The sequence below is a fragment of the Rhinopithecus roxellana genome, chromosome 14, assembly GCF_007565055.1.
Source record: "Rhinopithecus roxellana isolate Shanxi Qingling chromosome 14, ASM756505v1, whole genome shotgun sequence".
Classification (NCBI taxonomy): Eukaryota; Metazoa; Chordata; class Mammalia; order Primates; family Cercopithecidae; genus Rhinopithecus; species Rhinopithecus roxellana.
In genome coordinates this window covers 79337931-79362346 of record NC_044562.1, presented here as the reverse complement: position 1 = coordinate 79362346, position 24416 = coordinate 79337931, and the positions used below count along the sequence as shown (strand labels likewise).

General features: G+C 39.3%; 1 protein-coding gene across 2 annotated transcripts in view; it reads right to left on the bottom strand.

Annotated features, from left to right (window-relative positions):
* Positions 1-14966, bottom strand: part of SPC25 (SPC25 component of NDC80 kinetochore complex) — a 30548-nt gene extending 15582 nt beyond the window's left edge. For both annotated transcript variants that reach the window (XM_030916513.1, XM_010354413.1), the window contains exons 1-3: positions 14839-14966; positions 13911-14057; positions 13750-13815 (exon numbers count right to left, since the gene is read on the bottom strand). In XM_030916513.1, the coding sequence (XP_030772373.1) occupies positions 13750-13815; positions 13911-14043 (199 nt within the window). In that variant the 5' untranslated portion in view covers positions 14044-14057; positions 14839-14966. The remainder of the gene's footprint in view (positions 1-13749; positions 13816-13910; positions 14058-14838) is intronic.
* Positions 14967-24416: the final 9450 nt, after the last annotated feature.

Below are 24416 nucleotides of genomic sequence, written 5' to 3'. Positions count from 1 at the left end.
TAAAAGACACAGACTGGCAAACTGGATAAAGAGTCAAGACCCATCAGTCTGCTGTATTCAGGAGACCCATCTCACATGCAGAGACATACATAGGCTCAAAATAAAGGGATGGAGGAAGATCTACCAAGCAAATGGAGAACAAAAAAAAGCAGGGGTTGCAATCCTTGTCTCTGATAAAACAGACTTCAAACCATCAAAGATCAAAAGAGACAAAGAAGGCCATTACATAATGGTAAAGGGATCAATTCAACAGGAAGAGCTAACTCTCCTAAATATATATGCACCCAATACAGGAGCACCCAGATTCATAAAGCAAGTCCTTAGAGACTTACAAAGAGACTTAGACTCCCATACAATAATAATGGGAGACTTCAACACTCCGCTGTCAACATTAGACAGATCAACGAGACAGAAAGTTAACAAGGATATCCAGGAATTGAACTCATCTCTGCACCAAGCGGACCTAATAGACATCTATAGAACTCTCCACCCCAAATCAACAGAATATACATTCTTCTCAGCACCACATCGCACTTATTCCAAAATTGACCACATAATTGGAAGTAAAGCACTCCTCAGCAAATGTAAAAGAACAGAAATTATAACAAACTGTCTCTCAGACCACAGTGCAATCAAACTAGAACTCAGGACTAAGAAACTCAATCAAAACCGCTCAACTACATGGAAACTGAACAACCTGCTCCTGAATGACTACTGGGTACATAACGAAATGAAAGCGGAAATAAAGATGTTCTTTGAAACCAATGAGAACAAAGATACAACATACCAGAATCTCTGGGACACATTTAAAGCAGTGTGTAGAGGGAAATTTATAGCACTAAATGCCCACAAGAGAAAGCAGGAAAGATCTAAAATTGACACTCTAACATCACAATTAAAAGAACTAGAGAGGCAAGAGCAAACACATTCAAAAGCTAGCAGAAGGCAAGAAATAACTAAGATCAGAGCTGAACTGAAGGAGATAGAGACACAAAAAACCCTCCAAAAAATCAATGAATCCAGGAGTTGGTTTTTTGAAAAGATCAACAAAATTGACAGACCGCTAGCAAGGCTAATAAAGAAGAAAAGAGAGAGGAATCAAATAGATGCAATAAAAAATGATAAAGGGGATATCACCACTGACCCCACAGAAATACAAACTACCATCAGAGAATACTATAAACGCCTCTATGCAAATCAACTAGAAAATCTAGAAGAAATGGATAAATTCCTGGACACTTACACTCTCCCAAGGCTAAACCAGGAAGAAGTTGAATCCCTGAATAGACCAATAGCAGGCTCTGAAATTGAGGCAACAATTAATAGCCTACCCACCAAAAAAAGTCCAGGACCAGATGGATTCACAGCTGAATTCTACCAGAGGTACAAGGAGGAGCTGGTACCATTCCTTCTGAAACTATTCCAATCAATAGAAAAAGAGGGAATCCTCCCTAACTCATTTTATGAGGCCAACATCATCCTGATACCAAAGCCTGGCAGAGACACATCAAAAAAAGAGAATTTTAGACCAATATCCCTGATGAACATTGATGCAAAAATTCTCAATAAAATACTGGCAAACCGGATTCAGCAGCACATCAAAAAGCTTATCCACCATGATCAAGTGGGCTTCATCCCTGGGATGCAAGGCTGGTTCAACATTCGCAAATCAATAAACGTAATCCAGCATATAAACAGAACCAAAGACAAGAACCACATGATTGTCTCAATAGATGCAGAAAAGGCTTTTGACAAAATTCAACAGCCCTTCATGCTAAAAACGCTCAATAAATTCGGTATTGATGGAACGTACCTCAAAATAATAAGAGCTATTTATGACAAACCCACAGCTAATATCATACTGAATGGGCAAAAACTGGAAAAATTCCCTTTGAAAACTGGCACAAGACAGGGATGCCCTCTCTCACCACTCCTATTCAACATAGTGTTGGAAGTTCTGGCTAGGGCAATCAGGCAAGAGAAAGAAATCAAGGGTATTCAGTTAGGAAAGGAAGAAGTCAAATTGTCCCTGTTTGCAGATGACATGATTGTATATTTAGAAAACCCCATCGTCTCAGCCCAAAATCTCCTTAAGCTGATAAGCAACTTCAGCAAAGTCTCAGGATACAAAATTAATGTGCAAAAATCACAAGCATTCTTATACACTAGTAACAGACAAGCAGAGAGCCAAATCAGGAATGAACTTCCATTCACAATTGCTTCAAAGAGAATAAAATACCTAGGAATCCAGCTTACAAGGGATGTAAAGGACCTCTTCAAGGAGAACTACAAACCACTGCTCAGTGAAATCAAAGAGGACACAAACAAATGGAAGAACATACCATGCTCATGGATAGGAAGAATCAATATCGTGAAAATGGCCATACTCCCCAAGGTTATTTATAGATTCAATGCCATCCCCATCAAGCTACCAATGAGTTTCTTCACAGAATTGGAAAAAACTGCTTTAAAGTTCATATGGAACCAAAAAAGGGCCCACATTGCCAAGACAATCCTAAGTCAAAAGGACAAAGCTGGAGGCGTCACGCTACCTGACTTCAAACTATACTACAAGGCTACAGTCACCAAAACAGCATGGTACTGGTACCAAAACAGAGATATAGATCAATGGAACAGAACAGAGTCCTCAGAAATAATACCACACATCTACAGCCATCTGATCTTTGACAAACCTGAGAGAAACAAGAAATGGGGAAAGGATTCCCTATTTAATAAATGGTGCTGGGAAAATTGGCTAGCCATAAGTAGAAAGCTGAAACTGGATTCTTTCCTTACCCCTTATACGAAGATTAATTCAAGATGGATTAGAGACTTAAATGTTAGACCTAATACCATAAAAACCCTAGAAGAAAATCTAGGTAGTACCATTCAGGACATAGGCATGGGCAAGGACTTCATGTCTAAAACACCAAAAGCAACGGCAGCAAAAGCAAACATTGACAAATGGGATCTCATTAAACTAAAGAGCTTTTGCACAGCAAAAGAAACTACCATCAGAGTGAACAGGCAACCTACAGAATGGGAGAAAATTTTTGCAACCTACTCATCTGACAAAGGGCTAATATCCAGAATCTACAAAGAACTCAAACAAATATACGAGAAAAAAACAAACAACCCCATCAAAAAGTGGGGAAAGGATATGAACAGACATTTCTCAAAAGAAGATATTCATACAGCCAACAGACACATGAAAAAATGCTCATCATCACTCGCCATCAGAGAAATGCAAATCAAAACCACAATGAGATACCATCTCACACCAGTTAGAATGGCAATCATTAAGAAGTCAGGAAACAACAGGTGTTGGAGAGGATGTGGAGAAATAGGAACACTTTTACACTGTTGGTGGGATTGTAAACTAGTTCAACCATTATGGAAAACAGTATGGCAATTCCTCAAGGATCTAGAACTAGATGTACCTTATGACCCAGCCATCCCACTACTGGGTATATACCCAAAGGATTATAAATTATTCTACTACAAAGACACATGTACACGTATGTTTATTGCGGCACTATTCACAATAGCAAAGACTTGGAATCAACCCAAATGTCCATCTGTGACAGACTGGATTAAGAAAATGTGGCACATATACACCATGGAATACTATGCAGCCATAAAAAAGGATGAGTTTGCGTCCTTTGTAGGGACATGGATGCAGCTGGAAACCATCATTCTTAGCAAACTATCACAAGAACAGAAAACCAAACACCGCATGTTCTCACTCATAGGTGGGAACTGAACAATGAGATCACTTGGACTCGGGAAGGGGAACATCACGCACTGGGGCCTATCATGGGGAGGGGGGAGGGGGGAGGAGGGAGGGCTTGCATTGGGGAGTTATACAAGATATAAATGATGAATTGATGGGTGCTGACGAGTTGATGGGTGCAGCACACCAACATGGCATAAGTATACATATGTAACAAACCTGCACGTTATGCACATGTACCCTAGAACTTAAAGTATAATAAAAAAAAAAAAAAAAAAAAAAAAAAAAAAAGGAAAAAAAAAAAAAAAAAAAACATAGGTGCAAAGATGCTCAGCAAAATATTAACTTACATTAAAAATAGTCCACCAAGAGCAAATATAGTTTATTCTAAGGATTTTATATAGTAAAGGTGTAATATTAGGAAAATCTATCACATGAATAAGAATTGAAGGAACATTTCATGTGAATTCAGCATCCACTCCTGACACTGATTCTTAAACTATAAATGGAAGGACATTTAAAATGATAGAAACAAATCAAAAAACCTTTCAAATCTCATAATATATATTTGGCATTTCCAAAAGGAATAAAATAGATGCCAGTTAGCACTGTTATTTAATATTTCCCTAGAAGTTTCTGGCCAAGACATTTAGCTGGTAAAACTATAACGAAAAAAAAAAAAGAACTATTTTTCATTATAGGTAGACAATAGACATCTATCTAGAATACTCAGAAAAATCTACTGAAAACCTATCAGAATTGGTGGTACTACACACCAAAAAAATCAATAGTTTTTGTACATAACACCAGTGATTAATACATAGGTAAGAACAGATGTTTATACTAATATTCATAGCTGTAATATTCGTTTTTGCGCTTTGTTTTTATTGGTTTTATTAGTTTTTGCTATTCTGTGCTATTTTTAAGTACTGGCATACTTTGCCGATATTGCAAGTTCTATTCCAGATCACTGTGATAAAGCGAATATTGCAATAAAGCAAGTCACACCAATGTTTTGGTTTCCCAGTACATAGAAAAGTTATTTTACACTATATTGTAGTCTATTAGGTGTGCAATAGCATTATGGCTAAAAAACCAATGTACATATCTTAATTAAAAATATTTTATTGCTAAAAAATGCTAATAATCGTCTGAGCCTTCAGTAGGTCCTAAACTTTTGCAGGGGGAAGGTCTTGCGTTGATGTTGATGGCTGCTGACTGATCAGGGTGGTAGTTGCTGAAGGCTGGGGTGGCTGTGGCAATTTATTACAACAGAACAACAACAAAGTTTGCTGCATCAATCAACTCTTTCATGAAAGATTTCTCTGCAGCATACAATGGTGTTTGACAGCATTTACCCCTGGTAGAACTTCTTTCAAAATGGGAGTCAGTCTTCTCAAACCTTGCTGCTACTTTATCAACTAAGTTTATGTAATAGTCTAAATCCTTTGTTGTCAAACAATGTTCACAGCATCTTCACCAGGAGTGGATTCCATTCCATAATACCACTTTCTTTGCTCATCCATAAGAAGCAACTCCTTATCCACTCAAGTTTTATCATGAGATGGCAGCAATTTGGTCACATCTTCAGGCTCCACTTCTAAATCTAGATCTCTTGTGATTTCCACCACATCTGTAGTTACTTTCTCCATTGAAGTCTTGAACCTCTCAAAGTCATCCATGAGGGTTAAAATCAACTTCTTCCAAGCTCTTGTTCATGTTGATATTTTGACCTCTTCCTGTGAATCATGAATGTTTTATGGCATCTAGAATGGTGAATCCTTTCTCTGGAAGGTTTTCAATTTATTTTGCCCAGATCCATCAAAGGAAATCACTATTTGTGGTAGCTACAGCCTTATTTCTTAAATAATGAGACGAGAAAGTCAAAATTACCCCTTGATCCATAGGCTGCAGAATGGATGTTGTCTTAGCAGGCATGAAAACAACATTAATTTCCATCAGCACTCTCGGCTGATCAGATGCATTGTTAATAAGCAGGAATATTTTGAAAGGCATCTTTTTTCCTGAGCAGAAGTTCTCAACAGTGGGCCTAAAATATTCAGTAAACTATGCTATATACACATGTGCTGTCATCCAGGCTTTGCTGTTCCATTTATGGAACATAGGCAGAGTAGATTTAGTACAATTCTTAAGGGCCCTAGGATTTGGGGAATGGCAAGTGAGCACTGGCTTCAACTTACAGTCACCAGTTGCATTAGTCCCTAAAAACAGTCAGCCTGTCCTTTGAAGCTTCAAAGCCAGGTGTTGACTTCTCTCTAGCTATGAAAGTCTTAGATGGTATCTTCTTCCAATAGAAAACTGTTTCATCTACATCGAAAATCTGTTCTTTAATGATCTGTTCATTCAATGATCTTAGCTAGATAACTTGCTGTAGCTTCTACATTAGCACTGCTGCTTTCATCTTGCACTTTTATGTTATGGAGGCAGCTACTTTCCTTAAATCTCATGAACCAACTTCTGCTAGCTTCAAACTTTTCTTCTGAAACTTCCTCATCTTTCTCAAGTCTTCATAGAATTGAAGAGGGCTAGAGTCTTACCCTGGATTAGGCTTTTGCTTAAATGAATGTTGTGTTTTGTTTGCTCTTCTATTCAGGCCACTAAAACTTTCTCTACATTAACAATAAGGCTGTCTCTCTCTTATCATTCATGTGTTCACTGAATTAGCACTTTTGCTAACTGGCGCAAGAGGCCAAGCTTTCAGCCTTTCTCAGCTTCTAATACACTTTCCCACTAAGCTTAATCATTTCTAGCTTTTGCTTTAAAGTGAGAGACCTATGACTCCTTCTCTCAGTTGAACACTTAGAGGTCACTATAGGGGTATTAATTGGCCTAATTTCAATACTGCTGTGTCTCAGGGACTAGGGAGGCCCAAGGAGAGGAAGAATGACAGGAATGGCTAGTCGGTGGAGCAGTCAGAAGTCACTCAACATTTATCCATTAAGTTTGTCATCTTATATGGGTGTCATTCATGGCAGTTAAAACAATTACAACAGTAATGTAAAAGATCACTGATTATAGAGCACCACAAGAAATATAATAATGATAAGTCTGAAATCTTGTGAGAATTACCAATATATGATAGACATGAAGTCAGCCCATGCTGATGGAAAAATGGTGCCCATAGACTTGCTTGACACATGGTTGCCATTAACCTTTAATTTGTAAAAATTGCAATATCTGTAAAGTGCAATAAAGGGAAGTGCAATTCAACAAGGTATCCATGTACCAAAATACTGGCCTTTATATCTGTCTCACATATTGGCCAGCACCTCATTACTTCTTGGCTTTAATCCCTCTAACCTCCCTGCCTCCCCCATGTCCCTGTCACTATCTGTACAAGTTCTTCTTGCCCTAGCCCTCTTAAACACTCAGCTTCTGCAACTACCCACCCCTTTCTCATGCCCATGCTCAAAATAAAAACAATAATGCCTGTGCATAAACCTGGCCAGACCTCTCTGCTGGGAGAATAACCCTGGCAGGGCCACTTCTTCCTCTGTTTGTCGGAAGAAAGATACAACTGCTGCTACTTGGGGCCCACTGCCCAGAGACAGTGTCCCCAAAGTGTCCATCAGGGGACTAAATAAGGCAGGAAGGCACAAAAAGCCTAAGAGCTCTAGGGCAGAGGTTACCAAGGTCAAATAACCAGAGCCAGTAGAGCTCAAGGGTGCTTTATAATGTGCTTTTGAATTTTTGAGTTAAAGATTTAGTTTTACTAATACTTAAATGAAATCTAAACACTTTAAAATCAAATGTCAATTAGTAATACCAGTAGTCTAGAATTGTATCAAATAAACTGAACTATCTATACTGTCATTTAATTCCAGTATTTTAATTACAAGTAAATATGTGCTCCACGGATGAGTAATTTTGTTCTCAAAGTTAAACAAGTTAGTCCACCACCAAATTTATGAAGACTTTAAATACCATAAATCTTCAAAAGAGAAATACACTATGATCTGTTTCCCAAATCGAAGTGAGCATGGAATTCTCAGTGCTTGAACAACATCTCTCAAGACAAGCATTCCTCAGGCAACAGGGAATTCTTGTTTATAGAGGTAACAAACAGAAAATTCAGAATCAACCTAGATCAAGAAATATGTAGCCTCTCTTTGAAAAAAACTGCAAAGCTTGTCTGAGACACATATTTGATCTGGATATATGAAGAGATATTTTATGCTTCTAAATATTATAAAAGACATGCCAAACAAATGTTGGCATATCTAGGAAGTTAATATGATAAATGAAATATCAAATCAATGTTCAAGAGGTAGATTATTCTCTAAACAGTGCTGAAATCCAAAGTAAATTCTTTAGTCTTTTGCTACTTTTTTAAAAGAAGAGGAAAAAGACTCAGCAGTTCAGTAACTTGCCCAAAGCTATATTTGTTAGGATGAAATAATAAGGGCCAGGCACAGTGGCTCACGCCTGTAATCCCAGCACTTTGGGAGGCCGAGGCGGGCAGATCACGAGGTCAGGAGATCGACACCATCCTGGCCAACGTGGTGAAACCCCCGTCTCTGCTAAATATACAAAAATTAGCTGGGTGTGGTGATGTGTGCCTGTAATCCCAGTTACTCAGGAGGCTGAGGCAGGAGAATAGCTTGAACCAGGGAGGGAGTCAGAGGTTGCAGTGAGCTGAGATCGCACCACTGCTCCAGCCTGATGACAGGGCGAGACTCCTTCTCAAAAATAAATAGACTGTATTCAAACTCAGGTCTTGACTTCAAAGACAATGCTTTGCCCATTAAACTATCCTCTCCCAACAATGGGCTACCATTTTAATCTCAAGAGGAAGACACAAATACAAATTCCTAAGAAAAAAAACAGACAAAGGGATAAACAGATGAAACACAGAATGCAGATGGTTACTAAATATGGAAGATAATTTAACCTCAGATTAATCACAGAAATGCAAGTAAAACAGTAAGATTTCAATTTTCATTTATTACAACAATGTTTACAAAAATAACAACTAATGTTGAGAGGAATGCAAAATGCTAAGGTCCTTCTAGAAAATATTTTTGACATTGTAAAATAAAACAGCCTTAAGAGTATTCACCTCCTTTGACCCAGCAATTTCATTTTTACAAAGTTACTCTAAGAAAATAGGCTATATGCAAATATTTATATAAAAAATTCTTTTTCAGTATTTATAATGAAAAACTGAAAACATCTTCAATGGCTAACAAGTAAATGATTTTTAAAACATGGTATATTGGCCGGGCGCGGTGGCTCAAGCCTGTAATCTCAGCACTTTGGGAGGCCGAGACGGGTGGATCACAAGGTCAGGAGATCGAGACCATCCTGGCTAACACGGTGAAATCCCATCTCTACTAAAAAATACAAAAAAACTAGCCGGGCGAGGTGGCGGGCGCCTGTAGTCCCAGCTACTCGGGAGGCTGAGGCAGGAGAATGGCGTGAAACCGCGAGGCAGAGATTGCAGTGAGCTGAGATCCGGCCACTGCACTCCAGCCTGGGCGACAGAGCGAGACTCCGTCTCAAAAAAAAAAAAAAAAAACAAAACACATGGTATATCAATAAAATGGAATGTATTTTCAAAAAAATAGGAATGTGGGAAAATACTCTCAAAGTTGGAAAAAAAAGATAGTTATCTAGATACCATGAATATAATTATGTTAAAAATCTACATCGCTCATGAAAAATAAAAGCTAGAAAGTCATTTTGTTAAATGTGGTTCTCAACATTACGGGTGATATTTTTGTTTACTTTTCTGTATGTTCTAAGAATATGAACATGATCATATATTATGTCAAGTATAATTTAAAAATAAACATCTTACTAGAAAGAAAAATGCTATTCTTTAAAGATAAGAGTTAAGTAGAATTGTACTATACAAGAAATCCAGATTGAAAGTCAAAGTTCTCAACTCTGATCCAGCTCATCAGTTGTTACTCAAGGACCTCCGTCAAAATCACAACTTCTGAAACTCTTTTCCTTATTTGTAAAATGGGGATAACAGTGGCTACCCCATTCCCTGGGGTTAGAGTATCCAGTAATAATAACACAAAAACTTTTAAAGTAGTGACACATAAATACTACATATGAGAGTGTTTTCACTATAACATTTGAAGAACTGTGTGAATTTGGCGCCTTGATGCTGTGTGACTATTTTTTTTCTTTTTCTTTTTTTTTTTTTTTTGAGACAGAGTCTCACTTTGTCTCCAGGCTGCAGTGCAGTGTCATGATCTTGGCTCACTGTAACCTCCGCCTCCCAGGTTCAAGCTATTCTCCTGCCTAAGCCTCCCAAGTAGCTGAAACTACAGGCGCACGCCACTATGCCTAATCTTTGTATTTTTAGTAGAGACGGGGTTTCACCATGTTGGCCAGGATGGTCCTGATCTTTTGACCTCATGATTCACCCGCTTTGGCCTCCCCTAGTGCTGGGATTACAGGCGTGAGCTACCGCGCCCGGCCTGCTGTGTGACTATTATTGCATGTGTACACACTTGGTTGTCTTATTCCCAGGACCAACATTTCAAACTTTCACTCCTACTCGCCAGAGGAACCCTTCCTTGCGTTTTCACTCCAATGCAGGTCAGTATGGTACAATGGAAAGAGCACAGACACTACGGTTGCAATCTTAGATCCTCTATCTACTCCCAGACCTTAGGCAAGTTTTTTAACCTCAGTGAGCTTCAATTTCCTCATCTGTAAAACAGGGATAATCTCTGTCTTAGACAGACTTCAGGGTTTATAATAACTTAAAAGCCAACCCATAGTAAATGACTCTCACCTTCAACAGATGATCTTCCTTCTTGTGATAATTAGAATTTATGGCTCCAGAACTTTAGGCTATTTTGTTCTCTGCAGTATCTTCCTAGAAGATTACCTGGTATAGAGCAGTAGCTCAACAAGTATTTAGCCAGTGAACAGATTCCCTCCACCTTTCTTATTCCCAAAATAATATCTAGCTCAGTCTTTACCTTACTGGATTTACGTGTGACTTCCAGTGTTGACAACACCCTTTCAGTGACCTTCTCTCTTCCTTTCTCTGTTTTCCAATTACTAAGTCTGTCTTTCCTGGTCCCTTCCATTTACCCCTCTCTCAGACTGTAGAGAAAACGTAATGCTGGCTCAAGCCTGTAATCCCAGCACTTTGGGAGGCCGAGACGGCCGGATCACGAGGTCAGGAGATCGAGACCATCCTGGCTAACACGGTGAAACCCCGTCTCTACTAAAAATAGAAAAACTAGCCAGGCGAGGTGGCGGGCGCCTGTAGTCCCGGCTACTTGGGAGGCTGAGGCAGGAGAATGGCGTAAACCCGGGAGGCGGAGCTTGCAGTGAGCTGAGATCCGGCCACTGCACTCCAGCCCAGGCGACAGAGGGAGACTCTGCCTCAAAAAAAAAAAAAAAGAAAAGAAAACGTAATGCTTTCAAGATGAGTGAGGCTTCTGGAGTTAATCTGATGATCTGGGGCAAATCACAATCTCTCTGGGACTGTAATATCAGTACAGTAGGAATAATAATAATAATAATAATAATAATAATAATAATAAATAATACCAACCCTGGACAACTGTCATAAGGACTGAAGGAGATGGTAAATGTAAGACATTTAGCACAGTATCTGGCATACAGTAATGAGTAAATAAATATTATTACTAACCAAGGCTACCTTCTTCCACTCTACATATTCTTCCATAGCTTCAACCCCCCAAATTCATTAAAGACTCACAAATCCCTATCTTCAGCAAAGACCACTTTCCTGGCTGGCTTCCAGATGAATATATCCATTGCCTACCAGATATTGCCACCTGAAGACTTGCTGCACAATAAACTCAACATATTCACCCAACACATTTAAAATTGAACCCATGTATGTTTCCTTCCCACCTATAAAAACATTCTCCTCCTCTCTTTCAACCCCTCACTTAGTAAATGTGTCACCACTGATTCATACTCCATGTCAGAAGGAATCATCCTAGACCACAACATATTCTCACCTTCAGGCCAACAGTCTTGAGTCTAAGTCCTCAGACCTGTCACTAGTCCAAGCCATACTCATTATGTGCCTGTACTATTACACTAGGTTTTTCCTTTAACTGCTCTCTTTATGGACAACAGTCTCACTCCCCTCCTGTTTACTGTGCATGATTACTAGATTGCTTCTTCTGAAATAAAAATCCAATATCATTTTCCAGGTTGAAATCCTGTAGCAACTCTTTATCTCCTGAAAAACAGTCTAACCCCCTTTGCCCAACATGGAATGTCCATCATCTGGCCAACCAGTTCTTCCAGCCACTTCTCCGCCACTCCCCATCCACAGTGTATTCTAGCCATCCCAGAACATAACAAGCTCTTGTGTTCCTGCCACATTTCATGTGCTGTTTCCTCTTCCTAGAATGTAATGTTGACTCTGTTAAACATCCCTAACCCTTCTTTATGTGATCTCCTCCAAAGTAGCATGGTATAATCAGACTGTAGGTTCAAATCATATTTCTCTTCATTATCAGCTATCTAACCATGAGCAAGCTGCTTAACCTCTCTGTGCTTATTTTGTCATAAAAGTCTAACATGTAAGACTAAAAGCAGTATCTATACCTCTTAGGGTTGTTGTGAGGATCCATGAGTCAATATATGCAAAGAGCTTAGAACAGGGCCTGGCACGTGGTATACAAGATAATGGTTAGCTATTAAATATCCTGCAATCCTCACTGGAAGAATCAAACCCTCCAGATTCCATCCTCATCCTCACACAGCATCTATTACATTATTATAACAACAATTACAATTTTTTTTTTTTTTTTTGGAGACAGGGTCTCACTCTGTCGCCCAGGCTGGAATGTAGTATCTCTAGTGGAATTTAAACTGTGGACACAAGTTTGTGTCCTGTGTGTAAGAACTCAGTAACAACTGCCAGGTCTCAGTAAAAGCTACTGATTCACTCTGGACAACCTGGAGAGTGGTAGAAATAAGATGGCAAGAATAGGAGTAAAAATATGGAGAGAAACACTGCCAGTGTACTAACAGAGCTGAGAGAACTCCAGCTTTTCAATCCCCAGGCTGTGATTTCCAACGTGAAAACTCATCTTTTAAAAAATACTGGCATTTATACTTTGGCACTGACAAATCCCACAAGTATAGTGCTGAGTGAAAAAATGGACAGAAGACATACAAGAGAATGCCATTTATATAACATTCAAAAACACAATACTAGAGGCCAGGCACAGTGGCTCACACCTGAAATCCCAGCACTCTGGGAGGCCAAGGTGGGCAGACCGCTTGAGCCCAGGAGTTTAAGACCAGCCCACACAACATGGTGAAATGCCATCTCTACAAAAAATACAAAATTAGCCAGGCGTGGTGGCATGCACCGGTGGTCCTAGCAACTTAGCAACCACTCAAGTGGGAGTGTCACTTGAGCCCAGGAGGTCGAGACTGAAGTGAGCCCAGATCATGCCACTGCACTCCAGCCTGGCTGACAAAGTGAGACGCTGTCTCAAAAAACAAAAAACCTCCATAATACTAAACAATATATTGATAGGTTAGTTGTGGAAGGTGGGAGAAGGTATAATGTAGGATGTTCTTTCTTAAGCTGTATGGTATCTCAATATTTATTCCTATATATAGGCACATGTATATGTGTTAATGTGTATGTATTTTGTGTGTGTATGTGTATATGTGTGTGTATCTCTCTCTCTCTCTCTCTCTCTCTATATATATATATATATATTTTTTTTTTTTTAATTTTTTGTAGAGATGGCGTTTCACCATGTTGCTTGGGCTGGTCTTGAACTCCTGGGCTCAAGGGATCCACCCACCTTGGCCTCCCAAAGTGTTGGGATTACAGGCGTGAGCCACATGTGTGTGTATATACATATACATATATACACATATACACATATATATGTGTATACATACACACACAACATATATGCACTTGTGCACACAAAATATGTTGTCTTACTTGTATGAGATTTCGTGATAAAGATGTATTATCTAAAAAAACCCATGATTTATACTTTTTCACATACGATTTTGATATTCCAGAAACATCTCAACCATTCGTTCTTCTTCCTTTAATTTCACAGACAGCTTTTCTGAAAGAGAAATTGAACTTTCAATTCAGCTGAAATAACACTAAAAAATAAACTAGAACAGCAAAAACAGCATGATACAAGTTAACATTAGGTACCTGCAAATGCTTTGATGGAGTCCTTGTAGGTATCTCTTAGTCCCGCCATCTGACAGGAGGTGTCCGTACTTTTGAATTTATTCCAAAATTCATTTATGTTTTTATCGAACAGTGCCAGTTCATCCTCTACCATTATGTAGGACAATGCTAAAAACAGAATACACATTGCATTTTTTAACTTATTGAAATCAAATCAGCCACATATTCCAATCAGGTATACAGTATTTTGGCAATTTGTCCTTTGCTAGAAAATAGCAACTTATCTTTAATTCTAGGTATTCAAGAGTAGATCAAGTAACCTGGGCTTAACTGTTGTTAAGGTGCAGCAAGAATTCAGGATACCTTTACCTTCTAGCAGCTTGTTAGTAGGTAAGTGTAACTGCATAGGACACTTAAACACGCTATGACCCTGGGTCCATTTTCTCACAAGTAAAACCGTTGACTTCTAAAACACCTTTTCCAACTCTAACCCTTTCTGATCAAAGATCATCAGTATCGCCAGGTGGCCGGCACCCTCCCATAGAATAAGACCCCACACCTCAACCCTGTTTCTCTCCACCTCAGAACAGTAAAAGTTAACAGTAAAATAGGGACTAAGGTGGGAGTTGAGCGGGTTCTGTCCAGGATGTATGCCAGTCACCTCGGGCCTCAGTATCCTCTGTAAAAGGAGGTCCTGGGAGAATCCTGGACCTGCCAGTACTCTGCGACGCTAAAACCTTCCCAGGAGGTCCACAGATATCTCCTGCAGTGAAACCCAGAACGCTTGGGGTTCGCAGCTGCCCATTCCACCAGGCTGTGAGACCCAAACAGCAACAAGATTCGCATTTCACAAACGCCGCCGCAAATACACACATTCTGCCTCCAAATTCAGTTTCCCCTATCGCGACAGGTGGGCCGAGGAGCCCGGCTCGGCGCCCACCTCCCTCACCTTCGCAGGCAGGCCTGAGTCCCGCCGCCTTCCCCACACCAGATAAGTGCCCACTCTAGCCAACAGCCGAGCTCCAGACGCAGCTCCCACAGCCCCGCCAACTTTCCAATTTCAAACCTAGTGCACTTCCCGCCACCCGCCTCCAGGCGCACGTTCGCCTTCTGATTGGCCGATAGCACAGGCTCTTCATGACAGGATTGGTTGAACTCACCCTTGGATTCTCGCGGGGAAAATGGGGGGAAAAAGGCATTCTGGGATTCGTAGTTCTTTTCTGAACAACAGCCAGGGTCTGTGACCCGAAAGTATTAATAGCACCCGAAGAGCTCGCCCACGACAAGTCATTCATCGGCTTCAAATAAAGGTTTCTGGAACAAATATATATATTGACCTTTAATCGTATCTTTTGCAAGAAATACATCCTCTTCTTTGTATTCACCTTGTAAAGTTGACTTCAATTATGAGTGGGCAGAAACATTAAGATGGTCCTCAGAATAGGTTTTTACTGCTTACAAAAATATTCCTTCTTTTCTACACCCCCAGCTTCTCTAACAATGTTTTTGAGGCCTAATAGAACACTATGTTACTATCTTGCAGAACTGGAAGAAACTAGAGCACTATCAAAATCACCTGCTGTGTTCCTTGAGGACAGGAATGAGGCACAAGGTATTCAACTAGGATTTGCCAGAGTAGACAAGCTGCAGAGAGTCTGCGTTGTTCAGAAACTCCGAAAGGTGACATGGATTCGGTATTTGAATCCTTCTTGGTAAAGCTGAGGAAGAAAGAAACTAGGGAAAGAACCTAGAGAATACGCTTTCTGAAGAATGGAAAATAAAGCTGGCTAAAATAATGAGGTCAAAGTTATTATTTTCATCTTAGACTATGGTATGTTTGTGAAAATAAAGTCTCTTATTATACACCAAAAGATCGTTACTATACTAGTTTCTTTTCATTTTCATCAACAATACAAACACCAACAAGAAATAAATATGTAAACAACATGCTCAGAGGACCAGATATTAGCCATTCTTTATCCAAGAACTAAATCAAGACCTGTGAAACCAGGACAGGTTATTATGAATATTTAACACTTCACAGTATGCCCAAAAGTCACCTTGCAGCCTAGAGACTGCTATTAATACAGTTAGACATACAGTTTACTACGATAAATCTCCTTTCATTTCCAAATATTTTCCCAAGAACTTCTGATTTTATATATCTGATACTATTTACCTTAAAGCAAAATTTTATGAATCGAGCATCTCAGAACTTCAGCTGATTGAGTGCTGGTACTCATTTTTAGGGTTTCCACAGTACCACATTAGTGAAGACAGTACTTAAGAAGATTCATGGAAGGGGGCTGAATTGGTATCATGTTGATGAATTCCTCACTAAGTTTTTACACTGGTCTTTATCAGACTGTTTAGTGAAAATTCTTGCTCTCTTTGGGTCTTCAGCTAAGACGGGTGATTGCCCTACCAATGTGTGGTTATTAGGGCAGCCTCGGGGTGTCTATTGTTTTTTATTCTTTGAGTGCTCCTCCCCAATCAGGATGTGAGGCAGAAGTTTCTTTGTCATTTGTCAAAATTTTCATTTCTGAAAGACTGGCTGAATAATTTCTCTCTTATCCCCAAGGATAGCTAGAGACAACCAGCTCTTCTTTCTGCCCAGTGTACAGAATAGGGCCTCCAGCTTTCTCAGCATTAAGAAGGGGAAAACAGACCCACTGACCCATTATTATTCACACAACTCCACCATCACCACCACCAACATACTTATGTGCCTTTCATTTCAACCCAACCAGGGTTTATTGAGTTTCTATTTTGTGCCATGTACTGAATTGAGCACTGCCTTCTCTGGGATATGCGGTCTGTGACCCAGGGTTAGGTTTCTGCAGGGTGGGGAATAGAAAGATGCCACATGTTCCCAGGCTGGAGGTGTTTCTAGATGGTGATTATAGTCTTGCTCGGACTGAAAGCTCTATTGCTCCTCCCCTGAAAACTTAATTCTTTCTACGATGGGTGAAGGATAATGGGGTATAAGGATAAAAGATCATTGTCCTCTATTGCACATATGCTTGCTGGGTAGATACTTTGCATTTTTGGGGCAGAGCTAAGGAAAGAAATGATCATGAGTAATGCCATGGTTGAGACTATAAGTTCCCCACCTTTAAGTATAAGTTTCTCTTTATGACATTCACATTTATGCTGACATTCACATTTACACTTTCAACATCCGTTCACTGAGAAAATTAGAAATGACAAAAGTTACTATGAATTCAAAAGAGGAGTCTCTTCTTGCAGATTCCAGGTTGAGGAACTACAATATTGAAAATGAAAAGATTCTCGAACAGAAACTTTCAATCTTCTACATTTCTGAATGGCCTATGTCAAACATTGCAATAGATGATTTAAGAAAGTAAGTTTTCCGACAATTGCTATAAAGTACAGCATCCAAGTGGAGTCAATGCCAGGTTACACCTGGACTCTTTCATCTCCTTCCCAAAATTAAAAAAATAAAATAAAATGAAGGAAGGAAGGGCTGGGACCTTGTATCAGTCTGTTCTCACATTGCTATAAAGAAATACCTGAGACTGGGTAATTTATAAGGAAAAGAGGTTTAATTGGCTCATGGTTCTGCAAGCTGTACAGGAAGAAGAGCAGCTCTGCATCTAGGGAGGTTTCAGGAAGCTTCCAATCATGGCAGAAGGTGAATGGTGAGAAGGTACTTCATGTGCCAAAGCAGGAGCAAGAAAGATCGGGGGAGGGGGAGGCGCCACACACTTTTAAATGACCAGATCTCATCAGAGCTCACTCACTGTTGCAAGGACAGTACCAAGAGGATGGTACTAAACCATTCATAAGAAATCCACCCTCATGATCCAATCACCTCCCACCACTATGCCGGAGGTCTGATATGGTTTGGATCTGTGTGGTAGAAGGAAGTCACCAAATTTTATCCCCCAAAAAGAAACTATAAAACTGGACCAAATTATCAAAAACAACCATTTAAGTGACCTGGAAATTGACTAACAGATTACAGCAAACTAAGAAGCATTTATTCATGAAAAACTATTCAAAAACATTATGCTAAGTGAAAGAAGCCAGGTGCAAAAGACTATATATACTATGATTTAATTTACATAAAATAACCAGAAAAGGCAGATTCCCAGTCACAGAAAGCAGTTCAGTTTTTGCATGGGGCTGGGAGCAGACCCAGGCACTGACTGCCAAAGTGCATGAAGAAACTTTCTGGGGTACTGGAGATGTTCTGAAACTGGTTTGTGTCAATTACTGGCAACTCTATAAATATATTAAAAATCATGGAATTATACATTTAGAATGAGGAAGTTCATAGTATATAAATTGTAACTCAATAAAAGTGTTAAAATTAAAAATAAAAGATGAAGGATATCAGAGCTTCAGAGGAAAAAAAGACTACATCTCCCAAGCACTCAGAAAACATTCAATATAGTAAGAAAAATATCCAGGTTATTTTTATTATGGTAAGACACTCATAACATAAAATTTACCATCTTAACCAATTTTAAGTGTACAGTAAAGGGATGTTAAGTGTATTCACAGTGTTATGGCACCATCACCACTATTCATCTCCAGAACTCTTTTTATTAAAAACTTTGCCCATCATATAACGAATCTGTCTTTCCTCCCCTCACACCCTGGCAACCACCATTCTACTTTCTGTCTCTATGAATCTGACTACTCTAGGTACAATTTTTAAATTATCTCATAAATATCAAAAATGAGGATTTCTTTTACAGCTTTTAAATACATTCATCAATGAATGTTAATGTTTTTAGGTGTGATAATGGTATTATCTCATTTATATTCTTGAATATTTTTTCCCTTTCATCCTACAGTTCAGATTTCTAAATTCTACTCATATCTCAAGGCCCAGCCACTTGCCATTTCCACCACAAAAGCTCCCTCATCTCACAGACTGAAAGCTATGTCTGCCTTTCCTTTTTTCCATTTACCTTATCTGTTCACCTCTAAGGACACAATGGTATGTGACATATGTAAATATCATATCTTCCCTACTAGACCACAAGATTCTTGAGGTCTGATCTATCTCTGTCCTGTGTGGTACAGTGTCTTAGACTCTGTCGGTGTCGTAGACTCGTGCTTCTCAAAAGTGAGAGGTTCTCCACCCAACAACATCATCAATATCTGGGAACTTAGAAATACAAAGTCTCAGACCCCACTCCATTCTTAGTGAATCAAAGATTTGGAGTTCCTGTAATCTGTATTTTAACAAGCCCTTCAGGGGAATTGGATGAATATTAAAGTTTCAGAGTCACTGCTTTACACAGTCTCTCTATACAGTACTCTTTAAGTCATCTACAAAAATGAACACAGCTATACAACATAATAACTACTTGGAAGAAAATTAATAGTACTGCTCAATGGGCAACTCTGTTGGGTCCTTCGGTAATCCAAGAAAAAGTATATAGATGTATAGGTCATGATCATTTCTAGAGAAAAGTACCTAAGGAGACTAATGGAGGGGGCTACTTAGAACAGCTGTAGCAGGGCCATTCATAATAGTGTCATTATGGAATGCCAATATTCCTGGGATGCTAGCCAGAATGAAGGTAATGATTTTCTGAAGGTCACTAGGGTCTAAATTCCATCTTAAATAAATACATTTTACATTGAAAGGTGACCCTGGAGAGATCTCAAATATAGTTTATTTTAGAGAAGGCAGATAAGTTTGTGGTAAAAGGATAATGACCATGCAGAGACATTAAAGGTCAATGTCTCCAAAATATATTTTTGCTTACTGCCACCTTATAAGTAACACAAGCTAAAGTCAAATATCTCTGAATGGTGTTGAATTGCCATGAGCACTACAACTCAGCGATGAATGGTTCATTTTATGATAAGAAATATCTTGTGGTTATATAATATTTGATGTGGTGAAACATATTGGAGAAAGTCTATCCTCTGTCCCACTAAGTAATACAGGTAGGGATTTACTGTCAATCAAAATCTCAGAAAACTTTAAATGAATCAGAATGAGAACATTCTAGAAAGAACTGGAAGTATTCAACTACAGAGATGAACTAAAAAACAAGGCAGCAGTATAAGGTTTGGGGACCAACTATAGTAGTAAAATATTTTTTGTAAAAAGTCATTAAGAGGAAGGATGTCATTAAGACAAGCAACTCATGCTAGGGTGGTTGGAGTTATGAAGATATCTCTGAGGAAACTGGGGAAACGGAAGGATTCTGGGTATAGGCCCCACAGATAGTGCATGGGATTCCAGTGAACCTCATGTTGTACTTAATTTGCTTGGGTCAGGGATTCCATTGAGAATCCAGTGAAAATTGTGGCTTCTTCCAAGAGATACGTACAAGCACAAACATTTTGCATGCAATTTTAGGAAGTTCACTGACCCCTAAATAAATCAATTCACGTTATGCACTGCCTGGTGACTGAAAAGATTTGGCTAAGGTTAGACCCAAAAGCACAGACACATAAAGATTTTTTCCACTCCAAAAGTGCTTTTTCTTTTCTTTCTTTTTTTTTTTTTGAGACGGAGTTTCGCTTTTTTTGCCCAGGCTGGAGTGCAATGGCGCAATCTCAGCTCACCTCAACCTCCGCCTCCCGGGTTCAAGCGATTATCCTGCCTCAGCCTCTCGAGTAGCTGGGATTACAGGCATGCGCCACCATGCCTGGCTAATTTTTGTATTTTTAGTAGAAACGGGGTTTCTCCATGTTGGTCAGGCTGGTCTTGAACTCCCGACCTCAGGTGATCCACCCACCTCGGCCTCCCAAAGTGCTGGGATTACAGGCGTGAGCCACCATGCCTGGCCCAAAAGTGCTTTTTCTAACACTGCAGAGTTCTGGTCCTTGAACACTTGGAGGGATCAAATGGAGAGTTCTACTACAATAGGAAGAAAAGGAGGTGATCCCATAGGGAACGGTGGCTGGCTATATAATTTCTGAAAACCATCTCCTAATGTGTAGGACATTTGGCTTGATTCCCAGATGCAATAGTGAACAATTCAGACTTGTCTCTGCTCTGTTGGAATTGACAGTGACCAATAAAACACTTAGATAACTAAATATTTAGTATGAAAAAAGGGGGGGCAGGATAGAGGAAAAAGGAGAGTGAGAGGTGGGGGGGAAGAAGAAAAGAGAGGACAGAACAGAGAGAGTGGGGAAGAGGTAGAGATGTCAGAATACAAAAGAGAAGCAACGTAAGAATTGTGTATAAGAGCAAAATTGTATCTCTTTACCCTACTTCTACTCTGATCGAGAATGTCAGAGCTTGAATTCAATTCCACATTTACAAACTATTTGGCAAAATAAGAATAACTAATATTAATTATAGCTAATTTTTTTTTAGTATTTACCATGTGTCTTAAAAAACGATAATAAAAAGGAGATCTAAAAGAAAGAATATGGAAACAGACCAGGCCTGCATCCATGGGAAAGACTGGAATAATACAGACCCCCAAATAAAGCAAATGAAAAAAAAATTACTTAAGGCAGAAGCTGAGAAAGTGGTACAAGGAGAGACCAACTCCACATAGGAGGTACAGGAGGGGTATAGAAACCTTGTTTCAAGGGAATGATGGATGAAGACAATGCTTCTGAAAATTGATGTGTATAGAAACCATGTGGAAAGCTTACTAGAACGCTTTCTGGATTTTATTTCCAAAATATCTCATTCTGTGATCTGGAGTGGGCCTGGAAATTGCATGCAGGCGGCAGGAGGTAGGTGGTCCACAGGTCACACTTTAGGAAAGACAACTGCAAAAAGAGGATGAGTACAGGTGGATCTACCCTCTTTTGGATCTTGGTCTGGGTAGGTTGAATGTGACTGTGTTCCATCATTTGGTGAACTGATTTTGCACAGACCTTAAACTCTAACAACCTTGGCTTTGAAATGACCCAGCTTGTCAGGCAGGCTCTGTCATTGGAGGGAAGAGCTCCAACGGAAGATGATTAGTGTCAGAAAGAACCAACCTCTTGTATCTCCCTATTGCTGGGGCCCACATAGGATAGAGGAGCATTCCCACCCTAAACCATGGCAACTCGAGAGGCAGATGGCAGATGGAGGAGGACTAAATAAATGTGTAGAAAGAGATTTCCCACAGGAACAAATCATAAAATACATGTAAGTGCTGAGAAGCTGGAAGCGAATAGCTCACCAGTATAATGGATCAAGTGGTATTTTCGCTTCTTTCATTTTTAAAATTTTGTATGAATCACATCTTAATTTTAATTTTGCTGTATAGTTACGTAAAATATTTACATGGTTTCAAAGTCAAATCTGTAAAATAAGTATATTCAAAGAAGTCTGCTTTTTATCCCTGTTCCCTTCACTCTATTCTCTTCTTTCCTTTACAGAATTTTAAAATATATTTATTTTATATACAATAAATATATATAAAACAAATATATACTAAATAGAGGTGGGGTATTGCTTAGTTTCCCAAGCTGGTCTCAAGCTCCTGCCTTCAAGTGATCCTCCCACCATGGCTTCCCAAAGTGCTGGGATTACAGACGTGAGGTACCAAGCCTGGCCAAATTTTTTTTTAATTGTTGAATCTTCTATTCTATTTAATCTTAAGCAGATGTGTATGTTTGTGTGTGTGCGCATATATGTATATAACATATGCACATACACGTATATAACATATGCACACACACACAAAGGGCTAATATATGTATATATACACATACACACATTTTGCATACATATTTCTATATGTATGTATACACATGCAGACACACATACACATATATATACACACACAAATATATTAGCCCTTTCTAGAATACACATTATGTTTTCTCCACCTTAAATGCACTTTCTTGACATTGCCACTATATAACATGATCTCTGTGGAGAAATGCATTTTGAGTTTGCGCTAACCAAGTAAGATAGTTTTAAAACACAGGCTCTGTATAATTTAGTACTCATATCAACTTTGTTCAATAATTCATTCACTCAATAAATATTTACTAAATAACTATGATGGGCCCAGGGGCAGTTCCAGGTTTTGTGAAATCTAAAGCCCCTGTTATATGACTTTATATAGGCCCCTCTATAAAGCCCCTGTTATATAGGCCCTCTCTTTAATAAAAAGAAAATAAACTTGTGAATGCACTCTAAACTATCAGTAACAACTTGCCTTTTTTTTTTTTTGGACGGAGTCTCACTCTGTTGCTCAGGCTGGAGGGCAGTGGCATGATCTCGGCTCACTGCAACCTCCACCTCCCAGGTTTCACGTCATTCTCCTGCCTTAGCCTCTCGAGTAGCTGGGACTACAGGAGCCCACCACAACGCCTGGCTAATTTTCGTGTTTTTTTTTTTTTTTTTTGGTGGAGATGGGGTTTCACCATGTTGGCCAGGCTGGTCTTGAACTCCTGACCTCAGGTGATCCACCCACCTCGGCCTCCCAAAGTGCTGGGATTACAGGCGTGAGCCACTGTGCCCGGCCCAACCTACCATCTTAGGGGCCCATGCGAGCTTTTCCAGCTTCATGGGCAATTGGTTTCTACACGGGCCTGTTACAGGAACTGTGCTTGTGACTGGTGCACAAAATGGACAGGACCCCTTGTTTTATGGAGCTTATACTGTAGTGCAGAAGAGAGATACTAAATATATATGCTCGTCACAAATATATTATTATAAATTGTGTTTAAATCCCGGTTATGAGTTGAACTGTGTTCCCTCAAATTCATGTTGAAGTCCTAAGCCCCAGTACCTCCCAAAATGACTGTGTTTGGAGATAGGATCTTTAAAGGGGCGATTAAGTTAAAACGAGGTCATTAGTATCTTCCTTAATCCAATAAGACTGGTATCCTTGTAAAAAGAGGAGATTAGAACATATCCATATAGCAAGAAGACCATGTGAAGACATAAAGAGTAGACAGTTACCTGCAAGCCAAGGACACAGGCTCAGAAGAAACCAATGCTACCGACGCCTTGATTTCAGACTCCTAGGTTCCTGTATTTCTGTTGTGTAAGTCACCCAGTCTGGTACTTTGCTATGGCAGCCCTAGCAGACTCATACAACTCCCTAGGAGAAAAGAGTGTTTGAGAGAAACCATTGTCAGAGGAGTGGTGAGGATGCTGGTTAGAGAAGGCATCACTGACAGATGCATAGAAGCTAAGATGCGAAAAGACTAAAAATGATGAACTATGAGGAATAAGCAGATTAGTAGGTGCTGTTAAAGGGTGAAAAAAATCAAGGTGCTTTTGCTTCATTTAATTATCCCACAGTCTACAGAACCAGATAGTTCTCGGGAGACAATCTTTCTAAATTAACTACCATAGATGAAAGGCTAATCACAGACTCTGAGGTGTTGAAGAGCAGGAAGTTTAATTTTTAATTGGAAGACAAAATGTATTTGATATCATTCACATCCTGATTTAAGGATAAGACATTTTTGAAGAAAATGAATATTATGAATTATGTAGATCAAACACTTTTTAGAAAAAGAATAAAGGGAAGTTATGCTCTTCTTCATGGCTTGTTAAAGAGATTACGGAAATTATAGAACCCGAATGTGCAAAACAAAAAAAAGCCCGAAGCATAG